This window comes from Orbicella faveolata, unplaced genomic scaffold, assembly GCF_042242905.1.
Source record: "Orbicella faveolata isolate gen_17 unplaced genomic scaffold, um_ofav_v1 contig_34, whole genome shotgun sequence".
Classification (NCBI taxonomy): domain Eukaryota; kingdom Metazoa; phylum Cnidaria; class Anthozoa; order Scleractinia; family Merulinidae; genus Orbicella; species Orbicella faveolata.
Window position 1 is genome coordinate 28,455,854 of NW_028301563.1, and position 16,661 is coordinate 28,472,514.

At 40.5% G+C, this 16,661-nt stretch overlaps 1 protein-coding gene across 1 annotated transcript; it reads left to right on the forward strand.

Annotated features, from left to right (window-relative positions):
• Window positions 1-137: 137 nt before the first annotated feature.
• LOC149105632 (uncharacterized) lies at window positions 138-15,845 on the forward strand. Its single transcript, XM_089272373.1, has 17 exons — window positions 138-220; window positions 1,330-1,477; window positions 1,708-1,803; window positions 2,647-2,763; window positions 3,007-3,126; window positions 3,547-3,663; window positions 3,957-4,079; window positions 4,277-4,399; window positions 4,958-5,080; window positions 6,035-6,208; window positions 6,536-6,712; window positions 6,985-8,306; window positions 8,740-8,878; window positions 9,415-13,368; window positions 13,586-13,753; window positions 14,225-14,461; window positions 15,105-15,845. Exons 1-17 carry the CDS (start codon window positions 176-178, stop codon window positions 15,314-15,316), a joined length of 7,395 nt encoding a protein of 2,464 aa, XP_089128499.1. The 5' UTR covers window positions 138-175; the 3' UTR covers window positions 15,317-15,845.
• The last annotated feature ends 816 nt before the right edge of the window (window positions 15,846-16,661 follow it).

The window sequence follows — 16,661 nt, forward strand, 5'->3', positions numbered from 1 at the left end:
CGATAAAAATGGCGTAACTCCTAAAGTCAAACAATAAATGCAAGGACTAGTGAGTGTTTCCATGCAACTTATGTTAACACTGCTGTTGTAAGTTTTAAATATAATTTTGTTTGTTTTGTTTTGTTTTTTGATGCAGGGTCTCTACTAAAGCTTTTACTGATCAAATTGCGAAGTCATGAAGGTTGCATGTTTCCCGCTTTTGATAGTTCTTTTTGTAGTGGTAATGGCCGGATACGTCATGAGCCAGTTAAGGTTGCGACCTGGAGGGTAAATCTTCTCGAATTTTTCTATTTCGTTGTCATCACTGTTAAAGGATCAAACCAACCATTCATATGCAGTTAAATCGATTGATCGATCAAATCCAAATGCATACATACTTTCTAATCAGAAAGAACAGCAATGCAAAAAATTTGGTTATATGAAACACACACACACAAAAAAACAACAAATGTGGCAAATACCGTGAATTGAATTTTTCGCCATTTTGTATCATCTTTGTCCATCCCAAGGGCTGATTCTTTGAAAACTGATTGCATTTCATCTGTTTTATTTTCTTTTGCATTACACTGTAAACTGTTTCTCATTGCTATTGTTTTAAGAAGTTTGAGATTATTGTAGTCGACGACGAAAATTCAGAAATGAAATATAAACAGAGAGCAGTTCACGCTTATCCTGATTAGCTCTTAATCGCGCTTTGATAAAGGAGCCCAGGAAAATATAACAATTTGGGAAAACGCAACAAAATACTGGTGTTAACTGGGTGCTAACCTGTGAGGGGCTAAAATATTGGACACTTTAAAGGAAATATTTAAGGGTCATTTTTTTTGTTATTTCGAGGAGTGAAAGGCTAAAGGAGATGAGGTGGGTGCTTCAAAAGATGCGCCATTATTTTGATTTAACTCATTTGAGGTGGAATCACACACTTTTTGTTGCTTCTCTTAATTAATCGTATCTATAACAAAATTCTCGATCGTGATTGGTTCGTTATTGGATACCTGTAATTGGTTACCCACGTGATTCGCACGTCAGTTACGCGTACTTTAATGGGTACCTTCGCACTGCTGCCTACGGTTTTCAAAATTTATGAAACGCGTTACGGACGTTTTAGATTAGATTAAATTAGATTAGATTAGATTACATTATATTTGATTAGATTAGATTAGATTAGATTAGATTAGATTTGATTTGATTTGATCAGATAAGATTAGATTAGATTATGACGTTATAGCCCAACCCAGGCCTATCAATTTAAGACTACCTATAACATCTACCAATAGCTCTTTATCTTTAAGTATATAAACATGTAAGCCAGGACATGCACACATTCAGCGAAATAAAGAAAGAAACTTTATCTATTTATCTTGTAGAAATGTGTACAAATTGCAGTGGAAAACGTATTACACAACAGTAGCTCGATACAAACCACAATACTACTGCGCTTCAGGATGGAAACCAAGGGGCGACCAATGCACAATACGTATGTTTCTTACTTAAAATTTGATAATGTCTAATAATGAAATTGTGTAATGAATCTTTACATAGACCTTACAGTTGTTCTGATCTTTGCTATATAAGGATAAAAGTTTCTTTGAAAATCCCCACTTCACATTTAAAATAACAAGCAAGAGGGAAGAACGTCTGCAACTGAAATGGCAAGTAAAACCAAGCACTGATACTAATTTTCATCGTCTTTTGTTTTCGCTTTAGCAATCTGCTCTGGTGGTTGTAGAAATGGGGGGACATGTACCAGTCCTGGAGTATGCCGATGTACCCCTGGTTGGCGAGGTTCCGGATGCAGAACAGGTAAGAAATATAATTTATTCGCATGTGTGATTGTAAGCGAACTAAGCGAATTAAGTTTAGTTTTCTCCTGATACTACAAGTCAAACTATGGACCATATTTCAAGATCCTTTCGGCCAGCCAAATACAGCTGATTGGAAAAATGTTTCAGTAAATTACTACTTTCTATCGTTCTTGTGTTTGATTCTTTGGTGGCTATCAGTGTCGTACATTGAACTTCCGAAAAGTAACGACCCCCGAAAGTCACGTCAAAAAACTGTGGCCGCTAGTAAATCTCGAAAGTAGCGAACTCCCAAAAGTAGCGAAATGCCCCTCCCCCCGCCCGAAAGTAGCAAGGCCGCGCCCATCCCAACCCCGAAAATAGCAAGAACATCGTTCTAATCAATAGTCAAGTGAAAGTTACGTATCGTGCTATAGTTGCTAATTATAATTAAAGCACCCTACAACAAGAGAATTCGGAAGGTCCAACTAATGCCACGAAGCGTCGCAAAATGTCATTTCGTGCTTCATCTGTTCATGTAGCGCCATTTTAAAACAAAATCCGTAAAACTCTCATCAAGCAACGGGGACGACGAATGGTTTTACGAATTTCCATCTTTTATTGCTTCAAACGCGCTCAGACGCATCAACTTTAGATAACGTTTTCTGTTCCCGGGGGAAGTATCGACCTCCTGAAAGTAGCGAACCCCAAAGGCTGCTAATTCCGAAAGTAACGAGGGTCGTTACTTTCGGAAGTTTACGGTAGCCTGCGTATAACAGAAAGTCTGCATCGCCAGTGTGACACTGTCGGTTGCACTGCAGGCGGTCAGTGTCGGGGAGCACGTTTTTATCCTCTTTCTCGACAGACAAAAACGAGTGCGCTACCAACAATGGCGGATGTCAGCATCACTGTGCTAATTCGCCAGGAAGCTACAGATGTTATTGCAACTCGGGTTACAGACTTTCTGGAAGGAACTGTCAAGGTATGCATCATTTTATGCGCTGTAGTTAAGTTATTAAAGAGTAATGAGAATGAGGGCGATATCTTACAAGTAATTTAGTCTAGAGCCAACAAGTTCTCATGACATGATGTCATGTTAAGACTACAATATTGCATCTCATCCACACTTACATGGAGCGGTAATCAGCCATTGCATTATAGCTGTAATTGTCCTCTTGGAACTGGAAAAAAGGCAAACCTGGTCACTTATCTCTCATCCTAACAGACATTGATGAGTGCAGCGGATCAAACAACTGTCAGCAGAGATGCGTCAATAAACCCGGTAGCTACTCCTGTGCATGTCACAGCAGCTATAGACTCAGTAAGGACTCCAAAACGTGTTCAGGTACGTTGCTAGACTTGAAGCAGTTTTCATTTGAGTGTCTAAAGTAATTCACATTTGCTGAGTTTCTACACTAAGCCATTGGTTTAAAAAATACTCGTGCCACTTTGTTATCCAATGAGAAGTAAAACAAAAACAAATTGCGAGTGGCTCGGACACGTTTACTAGCACTTTGAGTCAGCAACATGTCTTAGGTTGGTATCTTGATTGGTTCACTAGTTTGTCTGCCTCCTTTTTGATTGGCTAGACTTATTACCTTGGTTTTTGGTTTTACGATGTTCAATTGAAAGATGGTCAGTTAGCTTTTGGACCATAAAAGGTATTCATTAGAATCGGCCTTGTATCCGTCATAACGCATACTTCTGCTACGTCCATCTATAAAACACTTCAAGTTAAGTTGTCATATATTTCTACACTTAATAGATATAGATGAATGTGCACAGCCCGTATGCCAGTACAGATGCAGCAACACACTGGGGAGTTTCTTCTGCACATGTCCTCGAGATTATCTCCTCACAACTAATAAGCGAGATTGTGCAGGTAGGTTGCAAGATCAACCATAGACATTCGCACCCAGTTATTGTCTTATTTTAAATGGCTGGTTACATATTTGGGAATGATCGGTCGATTCTACACTATTAAATTGCAAATATCAATAGGCGAATTCATACTGCTTCTCTTGGTATGACTATTGAGACCGCTCAATATTGCATTAACTGGAGATCGGCGTTTATGCTTGACTCAGTTCTCTGGTAATCAAATTTATAACTAAGACATTTAATTAAATTAAGGAGAATTTTACAAGTACTATATATTGTGTTCACTCGCTTCAGATCATGACGAATGCTTGACGGGAAAGCACACTTGTCAACAACGATGTGTCAATCATCCTGGAGGCTACAGCTGCGCATGTCAAGTTGGCTTTACCCTCAACAAGGATAACCAATCATGTTCAGGTGATAAACAGAAATACATCATTTCAAAATACTTTTACTTAAGAAAACTTTTATTATATGTCAATATATTTATTATATGTCAGCCTTCGGCTTCGGTTGATAACACTTATCTCGACCTTGATTTTTGCGGATATCACAAAAACGCTCATCCAATAATTGTTTATTAACACGTACAAATGTGTTTCTTTACTTTGTAGATATCGATGAATGCAAGCTAGGTTTAGCTGGCTGTGGATACCAGTGCAACAATACGATTGGGAGCTTCCAATGCATTTGTCAAAATGGTTATTTTTTAAACTTTGACAATCGAACCTGCTCAGGTGCGTTACGATAGGCCTCATGTTGACAGACTTTACCTGTTGCGTAAAATGAGACAATGGTCCGTATGTTGATTATAACATACTCCATCCGGTTTTGGAAGAGACGGAACAAACGTCTGCAAATGATCCTAGAGATTAAGCCTATCTACCAGCTGGGGCAATTGTAGCATCTTCATTGACTAGTAACCTATTTTCTTCCTATTTTGAATCCTCTCAATGCCTTTTCTTTTTTTGCTGTTTCCACTTTGTTCGACGCCGTCTTGCAACCCCAGCTTTCAAATGCCTCTTACAATTTCTAAAAGGAAACAACTGCCATACAGGTTAAGAAGGCTACAATCACTGCAAAAACGAGAACAAATGGCCAAGCATTAAAAGATCGCCAGTATAGCACAGAATATGTAAAACTATTATCAAAAGCAGAACAAAACAAACCATTGTATGGATTGGTTCTTGCACGGACGATAAAAGCACTTAATCCAATTGGTAAGAACATGTTTGTATTGCAGACGTTTGGCACTGTGATAACGCTCCAATCACCCTTATCTTCTTTTTCTTCAGACCACGATGAATGCAAAAACGGTCAACATACCTGTAACCAGATTTGTGGCAATACTCCAGGAAGCTACTATTGTATGTGCAGGCCAGGATACTACCTGGATGGTGACTTACGGACTTGCAAAGGTATCACATCCGCATCAAAAAAGAGAGAGTATTGAGAACGCAAGTGACGGAGTGAACGAGGAGAGAACGTGTGGGGTGACCGTTAATAGTGGCGGTCATAAAATTAACAAATACCCGATACAATAGGCCATATTCGTATTCTCGGTATTGGACTGGAACTAGCTTGCAAGTGAGGCTAATGCGGGGAGTCTTTGCAAATGACTCTAATCGTTTTTTTAATGACTATGCTATTCCCCCGCCAAACCTCCATTTCAAGCTAGTGCCAGTCCAATGTCGAGAATACGAATATGGCCTATTATTGCATACCTGTCGTACAGGAAACCATACAGACATTAATTTAATGAATATTAATCCAGATTCGAGATTCGAAAAAAATTTTCAATTTGAATAGTCTCGCTGCGGAAAACCTCACCCGTAAAATGGAAATGGAAACGAATAATAGTATAAAACCAAGACATGATTGATCATCGCAGTTATACATACAACAGTTGTGAAATTAAAGCTTCAAAACAATTTAGGCCTGAACGGGACTCGAACCCATACCGGTGCAGTGCTCTACCAACTGAGCTATCAAGCCATCTTGGAGCTGGTCACATCGTGAGATCGTAATGTACCCGAAGATGGTGAAGAATACAAGTAAATAGATGACTTGATAAGCTCAGCTGGTAGAGCACTGCACCAGTATCGCAAGGGTCATGGGTTCGAATCCCGTTCAGGCCTTTAATGTCACAAGTGTTGTGTGTATAACTGCGATGATCACTCACGTCTTGATATCTTTCTCCGCAGCTCAAATATATAATGTTTCTTTCATTCAATTGTAATATGAATCCATGAGAGCTTCAAACTGAACTTGACTTCTTTGCTCTTCGAAGGAACCCATGACCGGGCAAAAACGTAACAACAGATATTACTTGAAAATATTAGAATATCCAAACTAAATCATCTCTTCACCAGGATACCCATGTTCATCGATAACTCAGCCAGCCAAGGGCTACATGAACTGCACGGGAAAAACAATGGACAGCGTCTGTGGGTTCAGCTGTCAAGATGGGTACGAACTAGTTGGATCACAAGTTCGCATATGCTTGGCCACTGGGCACTGGAGTGGACAGCGCGCTTTTTGTAAAGGTACAATAAACGAAGTAAATCTATCACATTTTTGATAGTAAATAGCGTTTTGTCCGCTGAGTTTCGAAACTAAGGAGATGATTATACTAGAATACGACTGGTTGACCCTTACATAGGGGAAACACTCCCAGCGTAGCATTTGTGCAATGACGCCGATTTGATTTTCCCTCCCTAAAGGAACACGAGAGTATTAGAGACTATGCGTATATACCTCTAGCATTCATTATTATTACTATTATTATTATTGATTACTGATTATCGTTAATTAATCGCGTTCGTATCAATACGTACATAGCAAGTTTCACCTTTCTTGTCTTTTTGTTGCAGTCAAAAATTGTGAAAAACCAACTTCTCCTGTAAATGGATATGTTAGAATTCCTTGTTCAACGATCTTCAAAGGAAAATGTTCGTTTGCGTGTCGTCCAGGATTTTTCGTAAATGGGAGCAAAATATTTTCTTGTTCCGCGAATTCCAAGTGGGAACCAACTCCTGGCCAGTGTGATGGTAAGGATAAAGTTTGCAAGATTGTAATTTTGAAAGTTAGTCATAATTAAAAAAATAAAAGCATCATAGTGTTACGTGTGCAAATTTGCTTTTTTAGCCCTGTTTTCTCCTCCTAATCCACAAGTGGAAAAGAAGATCCGTTCATAGAAGTGTTCTTTTTTCAGTTTAATCAGAAAAGCAACGAGACTGCCTATGAATCTGAGCACACTCAATTTAATTTTTTCATTAAAATGTAGCAAAGTATTCTTAAACGTCTCCATTATTGCTTGCAGCAATAACAGTGTGTCATCCAAACCCTTGCCATAATGGAGGTGGATGCAGTGCCATTGACAGTACTTCCTTTAGGTGTAATTGCACCGAGACCACTTACATGGGAAGCAGATGTCACATTGGCATTTTCCGCAAACCAAAGTACCCACGGCTTCAAGAAAGAGACAGTGTGACCATCACTTTTGAACTGTCTCCACCTGAGAAGGAGCTTACCATCACACCACATGCCAAGGGGGTAGAATTCGTACCGCGCAACTTGGTAATTTCTCCAGTGCAGCTGGAAGATGGAAAACTGTACCGTGCCAATATGACGATTACAGCGCGTCTACGTGGCATCCATTCAATCACTTACACTCTGTCTGGCGTTGCAGCTGATTCATACCAGTCAGTGACTCCAGACACTGTGATTGTGCTTGAGAACGGCACATCTTGCAACGGTAGTCTCGGCAACAGTTTACCAGTTGGTTACCATAAAATTGAACTTTTAAAGTGCCCTCTTGCTGGTCATTCCCTGTATGCCAAATCAACAGAGTCGTGGAAAATTACTCGAGGGAAGGTCAGCACCAAAGGAATTGCTTCTGTCCTGTCTCTAAATAATCTTACATTACCACTGGGTCTACAGGGAGCGGCGCTTGACAAAGTGAATGCTTCGCATTTGCCTGCTTCAACAAGCAAAGATCAATGCAAAGCCCAATCTACTAGAAATATTCAATGCCTTCCTACTGAGATCTTAGCATGGGTATTTATCCAGTCCTTAAGAGGCAGTCTTCCCGCCTGGTTCCGTTTGATTCCATCAAAAACCTTATCGAGCTTTGACACGAACGACGCAATAACCTACATATGGACCGGATTGCAACTAAATGGCGTATTAAAAGGCTTAGGATTGTCAATTAACGAGCAGTCCTATTACTCAGCACTCCTTTACACGGGTGATTTATCTGTTGAGGTTAACAAAAGCAGCGTGACACTTCCTAAATACAACGAAAATACCCACCTCGTTGTTACTGAGCTTTGTTCACAATCTTGGCCTGCTAATGTACTTATAATGTTCAACCCACTCTCATACGAAGCCCTACAAAGCATGCCAATTTATCATCAGCTTGCAGCTCAAGGCTGGAATATTTCCGCCATGGCCGTGCAGTTTTCAAGACGTAGTGTTCTTAACTTTTCGGTGAATACGAGGAAGCAAAGCAACACACTCGTATCAGGCGACTTGGAACTATTTGGAAGAGTAGAAAAGGTCATGAATGGTTCGCATCCAATCAGTTCGTTGGGCGTGCTTTTTGGAGGAAATGCGACTTATCAAACACCAGATATTAACAAAGTAAGTAGTTACAGAGTGGAGAGCCTGTTTCTTAATCTAAAGTAGTAGTCCCTGTTGAGTACACGAATTTTGACTTTTTGTAAGATCTGTGCAAAACATATGAAAATCATGATTTATGTCTAACACGACTCTCGAGCTGACAGGAAAAGGTCCTGTTTTCCAATAAGCCGTCAATCACCAACCACTTCACGACATTTTCACCTTAATCATATGTCTTGTTCAGGAAAAGAGGGCCTGATCATTGATGAATACTGCCGGAAGGATGTTTAAATGCCTTAAATGCGGTACCGGTTTGGCTGTCGCCATAAAACACTTGAAACAGCCTAAGCACCGGACTGAAACAAGCCCGAGTGTATCGTTTAATTTTTTTTTTTCAAGAGATAAAGGTAAAAATGTATACTTATGTGTAGTTGTTCCACTCTTTGAAATACAGGTGTGGATTACCAATCCAAACTTTTGGCAGGCTGGATTTAGTGGAGAAGTGACCATAAGCATGAGCCTCTTCTTGCAAAAGCAAAATATATCAGTGCAGCTTCAACTGGATGAAAGCTCTGGACTTGTGCAGTACCGCGGTAAGTCTATAGGAGTACATCTACATCTACATCTACATTTATTAAGTTGGTAAAATCATTAAGACATCGCACCAACTAAATTATAAAGTATGAGTATAGGTATGACTTCCAACGTATGGCAAAATTGATGTTTGACTTCATAACATCGTTACTAATGGGTCTACGTTTCTTAACATATTGCGAATGATAGCTAGGGTTTGTATAGAGCTATGCTTAAAAACGTTTCATCTCGACAAGTATAAGAGACGATGAAAGCGGTAACTCTTAATCTTCAACCTCTCTTGCTACAGCGTAACAAAGTTGATTCCAAAGTGTAAGTTCTTGGACGTAAAAAAAAAGTCGTTTTTGAGACGTTTTTTCTTTACCTTCCCATCGCCTTACTGTAAACGTATGAGCAGGTATCTATTCATAGGATAGCAACGTTTTGATATAGGTCCATTAAAACCTGTAAAAGCTATCTCATAATTGATAGGCGCTAAATTATATTGCACAAAGAAGTTTATCAAAACAAGAATGCGTTACTTTTTTTCTATGAGATTCTCCAAACAACACTTCTTGCAAGATAACAGGTATATACGAATCGTTCCTGGCGGGCCTTTTGAAAAAGGATCCCTTCACTTCTGCTCTTCTCAGTTCCTTCATTGAAATTCCAAGTGACATCTTGGAAGTATCTTTATATGCCTATTCACATCTTCTGAACAGCTCTTCCTTAATAAAAGAGCCAACGATATCGGCCATCCATCTGGTATGTTACTTGAGTGGGATTGTCAAATTTGGACCGCTGAGGTTTCCCAACATGTCCATTAACATTAACATTTACTCAGAAGATTTCAGCACATGCGTTAGTAATCGGTCTAGTACTCCAGGCTTAAAACTTTCAGCCACCTTTAAAAAACAGGAGACTTTGGGAAGATTCTTTACATGTCTCAGTTCGGATTCACTCGAGATTTTTCTACCTTCCGACAGCCTGAACAGCACTGAAGGAATCCTTGACGCAACAGTGGCATTACTTGGTGACTCATTTCGAGCTCAAGTGACAATTTCAAATAATTCTCTACGCTTTCAAAGAGACGTCCATTTATTCAGTAATTATCAGCTGTCCATCAATGGTTCGAGCAACCTTCAGCCATGGGATTTTCTGAATTTAAAAGTCACTGGAAAATTCGGTAAATCGGCCTTCAACGGGCATCAGAATGCACTGGAAAATAAGGTGAAAGGATTGATAAATGATTACATAAATGTCGTGGTTAGAAATACATTCCAACGACTCAAGGTTCTGCAAAAAACAGACCAGAAAATGATTGCCAGAATCGACAGACTCAAATTTAGACTCGTCCAAGCAGAAAATAACACTCATATGGCTGTAAGTCGATATCAATGGGCGCTAAAGACGAAGCAAGTCGTCCTAAAGGATTTAAAAAACGCAGAGGAGAAGTTATCGAACAGCAGTCAAGAGCTGAATCACCTGAAAGCATCCCTTGAACGTTTATGCTCCGTAATTGAATGTCCCTATGTCTGTGTGACTGGAACATTTTGTAATACCTGCTATAAAGATCTCATCAGCAAAGAACAGGGAGTTTGTCCGGCGACCTGTCATAACGTCGTGAAGCAAAGAGTTCCACCCTTTTCTGAGGGTGGGCTTTGTCTAGAGGAAACGTGCGAACACTCAGGACTGAATAAGGGTGAATTTGTAAAATGTAACGTAAATCACGTGCTTAAGGCTACAGTCACTGTAGGAATAACAACTGGATTATCAATGATAGGCGTTCCTCCACCGATTGCGTATGTCGCTTCCAATGCTGCAGTTAATGCTGCATATAAATATCATGAAACAAAGAGTAAAAAGGAAGCAGCGGGAGAAGGGGGAAAGGAAGTGGCTAAAGGAGTAAAAGATGCAATAAAAGACCCCAAAAAACTTGCTTCCAAGGCCACAGCTCGTTTAACCTCACCTGTTGCCTCTATGGGAAAAGACGCGTTGCTGGGTTCATTGCTTGAATGCGTTGACTATAGCGATAAATGGACATGCAAAGACCACATTAATAATTGTCCTAAGGAAGTCTTCAAATACACGTACACCAATATACCATATCAGTGCGAGAAATCTTGTCAGGTTAACGTCGTAAAAGACACAATTGCTTCTCCGTGTTGCCAAGAAGTAAACTGCGCTTCACGAATCAAAGAGCTGAAATGCAAAGAAAAGAACGCGTTTTGTCGTATTGCTAGAGAAAAGGCCATGTCTAAGTTGAATGCAGCTGAAAAAGGAATATTAAAACCACTTCTAGAATTACAACAAGCGAAGAAAGTACTCAACGCTGCCGAGATTGAATTGGCTAAAAGCAAACTTGAGCTAGAATCTGCTAAAAGTAAACGTGACATCCTTAAAAGAGCACACATTGCAATCGCAAAAGCCGCGAACATTTCGCAGAGGTCGAATGAACAGAATCGGGCACTCATTCAAGACGCAATTAAATTGGCTCGGCTCTGGAACAGCACTAACGGAACTTGCCTGGTGAAGATAAAGGAAATATCATTAAATGTCACCTTGTCTTCACCTTCCGAAACTCAAATTCCAGTGGAGTTCAAAATAGCCTCCGCCAGTGAAGAGAAAACCATCTTTCCAATCGTCAACTTTGCATCACTGAACGATTCTTTAGGGCAGACAGCCAAGCGGATCGTAAAGGCACTTTTTGGCAATGTGAATGTCGCTCTCCGCTCTGGGCATCCATTAAATCAGGTGGCTTCGGCACAAAACAAAGGTAGAAGAAAGCGCGCTTTCGATGAAAGGGGTTTGGATGTAACACCCTTGGTTATGTTAAAAAAGAAATGTGCTCTGGTGACGAACTATCAGCGTGCCCTTAGTGACATAATAAGCACACTATATGACATCTCTAGAGAATCGTTACATCTTGTTGACAACTTAGCAAATCACACCTTGGAACAAAAGCACGCAGAAGATCAAGATTTTGCTGTTAACGTTACACAAGCTGCTAAACTTGGGCTTTCAAACAAAGATATTGTTGACTCAGCGAAAGCTGTGCCTGCCGACGAGGAGGTGATGAATTTAGTCAGCTTATTTGAGCTTGCAAATGTCACCAACCAGAACAAAATCCAAGCTGCGATAGATATGGTGTTCAAGGACTGGGAAGCAAGTATGGAAACCGTGTTTAACAGCACGTCACTAGAATGTATTGGCTTCGTAGATTGCATGGAGGATTTTGTAGACAACTTGCTTTATCTCTACCAAGGGGTCGATATCCCCGGGGCAGTCCGTTTGCAGAAACAAATTACAATTCTCGGTGCTGAGGTCAAAAACCTACTTTCTCATGACGACCTGTCAGTGGCCGAAGCTACCGAAAAGTCCTTGAGAATTCTGCACATGTTGCGAGATATAAAAGATGAAAAGGTCTTCTGTGCCGTCGCTCCTAACATAACTCATAATCCAGCGGCAATGAAAGACTTGAAAATCGGACAGACACTTGAGTTGTCTTGCAATGCATCAGGAGACCCAGCACCATCTTATCGCTGGAGGAAAAATGGCGTTCTTCTGTCAGGGAACAACAGAGAAACTTTGCGCATCGAGAAAGTAACAACAAATGACAGTGGTAACTATACGTGTGAAGCATACAACCACATAAAGGTGGAACCATCAACAGCCTCTTACATTACTGTACACGCACCACCAACCATGGTGTATCAGCCTCCAAGCAACCTGAACATACCCGTGAACACTAGGTTTTATATGCGATGTAACGCGACTTCTATCACAAAACCGCTTCGATACCAGTGGCTATTTAAGCCATTAAATGGTGATGGGTATATTTTAGTTCCGAATGGCAATTTCTCTGTGTTAACCTTTAACTTTACGCAGAAACAAGATGAAGGATTTTACAAATGCAACGTGTCCAATCCATTTGACTACACCCTATCCCATAGCGTTCGTGTCCGAGTTCTTGGTTTCTCTTTGGTTGTGCCTTCTTTTGGATTTTCCTTCGAGATTGTCGGGGACAATAGCAGCCTGAACGACGCTTACGACGCTTACGTAGACAGCAACAAGGTAAACAATGGTGGAAATCCTCTTCATGCCAGTGAAAACTTCAAGCAAGACGTACAATTAGCGCTCGTGAGGAATGTAAACAACTTAGTTGACCTTCCTTCCAATGCAGTGCAGGATCTTACGATACGAGACTGCGAAATCATCGACGAGGACAACAATATCTCTTGCAATGTATCTTTCAGACTACGTAGCTTCAACATGACAGGTCCCGAGTCTACGAATAGAAGCGTAGAAGAAAACGCTGTGAGTGTCATGGATTCTGCAAAGCATTTACAAAGTGCCGCAGTATTGCTATTGAATGAGTCCAATGCAAGAAATATCAGTTTAAACGTTAGAGGTGTTAGCCTAAAGGTTGACCCAGCCTCATGGAGTGTCGGAGAATACATATCTTTATGTCCCACTGGCCAAGTCTTGTTTGACAACAACTTCGTTTGTGGTAAGTAAACTTTGTGCATTTGTCTGCTAAATTGTACCAGCCTTTCTTAAGAGTGTAGCATGCCTGTTGAGGGCCATTTATTACTACAGTGAATAACGTTCGATTATTTTCCGTAACGGTGCTCTAACGAGGTGACTTCTCCGATTCTTCGCTCAAAACGCAGCATTGTATGCATCTTTTACAAATTTAACGCTTTTCTTCCACTTACTTCTTTCAGTTAATTGTCCACCGGGTACTCTGGGGGCCATACACGGGGCGTTGCCCGCCTGTTTATCCTGTCCCGCAGAAACATATCAGCCTAATGAAGGACAGACGTCTTGCGTGCCTTGTCCCCCGGGATCAAGCGCCCGCAGAAGAGGATTGGAAAATCTATCTTCTTGCAAAGGTGAGACACGATCCTTGTTTGATTAATTTTTGTTTAAATTAATTGAACTTAACGTTTCGCGACCTAATCAACCACGAACAAAGTCTACTTTCCCCTTACAACACCAAAGAAAAACAAATAGGTAACTTAGAAGAATGTAAGTGTTTATTGACAGAGCTAATATCCCATTGCACGAGAATAGAAATTCCTAATCACCTGGATAAAGCGGTTGTCACTTGATTGGTTTCGCATTGTTACGCTGCACAATCGTCTTAAAAGAAACTCTAGTCACTTCCTGATCCAGTGAGGAGTAAAACCAAAATTAATCACAACTAACTCGCAGAGGTTTTCTCGCACTTCGCGTCAGCTGCTTAGCTTGTATTTACGATGAGTTTTGATTGGTTCTTTGGATTGTCTATATGTTTTTAACGACACTCAATTGAAACCCGCTCTATATCTCTATTAAAAGGCAGGCTTTCTCCTATTCAACAGATCTGTCACCAGCAACTACAACCTATCAGCAGACCTCTCGGTCCTCAGATGTCTCTTCAAAGTCATCAGTGCCTTCGGTACCTACCACATTTTCCTTGACCACCTCAAAAGCTCCGGAAAAAGATGACGTCACGACCAACGAACCCGAGTCTCTGGATCTTTATGGTCACGATATTGATTCTAAGTGGAAAATAGCGTTCGGAGTTTGCTTGGCTATAATTGTCATTTTACTGGCGGGTACGTTTCTAGACTATAGGTCTTAGGAGTATCCACTTTCCTTTTGGCGCACTTTTCCCAGGAGTGGAGCGCATTCGCATATGATATGAAAACTTTATGGATAAAGGCATATAAAAAAAATACAGATATATCTGTGTGGTGCCCTTAGTGGAAGCGCCCAAAGGGTTGCATTGGGTCCACTTTTAATCTTTTAGGGTTGCAGCAGGTCCACGTTTTGGGGAACAGGGATGGCGCAATGGTGGGAGCGCTCGCCTCCCACCGATGCGGCTCGAGTTCGATGCCGGCCTGGTGCCATGTGTGGGTTGAGTTTTCTCCGGGTTCTCAGGTTTTCTTCCTTCCACAAAAACCAACACTCAAAATTCCAATTCCACTAGAATAGAGGATCCACATGAAAACCAGCCAAGGCTGATGTGGTTCTCTCTCTAAATATTGTCATTTATTTATTTATGTTCTGTGGCCCAGATAATGGCTTGGGAAAATGACAACGCTTTCCGCTAGAGAAAAGAAAACTGGGAATATTCCCTGCGTTGACAAAATGTGAAATACGGTACAGTCAAATGCTCTGAAACGTATAATGCATGATAAATTGAATGAAAAATGGGAGTGGCCAAGTCTAATAGCCCTGTGCAATTCTCACTTTAAGGAGTGGTGTTCTACGCCATAAACTACCGTGTCAAGAGAATCGGCTGGTTTAAAACCACACCAGATGATTCCAAGAAAAGAACAGAAACTGAAAAGGGTCAATGCTTCCAGAATCCGGTTTACGATGTAAGCGAGGTTGTGAAACAGGAGCCACTTTACAGTCACGATAACCCAGTCTACCAGATGACGGATGACACTGAAAGGGAGATTTAACACTTGGACTGGGCCACACTGTTACAATCTGATAGTGACGCCTTTACTAGATGTTAGTTATTTTATCACTTGATCAATCAAATAGAGTTAGTCTAGAAGCGAGACATCGATCAGTGTAGCCGCAAGTCGATTGATATCATGTAAATTGTTCTCTCTTTGATTGACTCAACCTTTTCTTAACTCCTAAACCTCCAGCGGAGACGGGGACGGGGCGAAAGAGACAGACAAACGAGAAACATAACCAACGAAGGAAAGATTTTTATACTTAAAGTACTTGCGTTTTTCTTAGTCCATGTCTCTTTATACTTTCCTGGCGCGTGTACTTTGAGAGTTAGATTAGTTCGACCGCAAGTGCGTTTATTTGCACCGTTCCCCATGATCTGTTAGCCCAGAACAACAATTGGATCTGACTACTATCAGGCCTACCTACAGCGGGCTGGAGATACGTTTAACATTCAGTTAAATCCTTAGCTATAATCACACTCTTGAATAGACTATGGTAATAACTAAGAAGCTAAAAAAAAACAAAGTAGTGACAAAACTTAAATTTGTTGCATATTTGCTCGGAAATTTTTTTTCAGGAAATTTGATTTTTGAAAAAAAAAATTTGAAAAGCGTAACTTCATATGAAAAGTAAACTTGCGAACAAACATCAAAAAACGTTTCTAATTACAGTGTGTAATGGAAACTTAAGCGGCATGGATGTTCGCTCTCACTTCGAAAAGCATGGAGTTTCACATTTTTAGCCGAGTTAACCTAAGTTCCATATACGCTAGCTACATTTTACATTGCTTTTAAACTTTTGGAGAGCTGAGGATAATAGTCTCATTTGCAAAAACATGTGAACGATGAGGACGACGACGACGACGACGACGACGACGACGATGACAATGATGAATGTCTTTTGATGCTGTCTGGTTTTGAGGTTTTATTTGGTAGTATAACTATAGGGAGCATACAGAGTTCCTTTACTAGTTTTTAAAGAGAAAACGTTTGCTTTGCAGATATGTCTTCAACAATTTTTTAACGGCAATTAGAGTATATTCAGATTTTTTTTTCCTTTTCGGATGCTAGTTTTTGGACCAGTTCTTTACTACGATGTAGCATTACTGCAATCAGTCGTCTGTTAAGACTACAGTCAATCCAAGTCGCTTTTGCACATGTTATAAAACAGGTTTAGTTTCGGCTCCGACGCCCGACTAATATGCCTTAGATGTTCAGAAACTGGTACGAGAAGAGCGACATCTGTTTAATCATAGTTAATAGAGGGAAATGGTTGAGAAGCCCAGCAAACAAAGACGCAAGCAAACCGAGTAGGATTTACGTTGAAATGTTCTTGACCCTG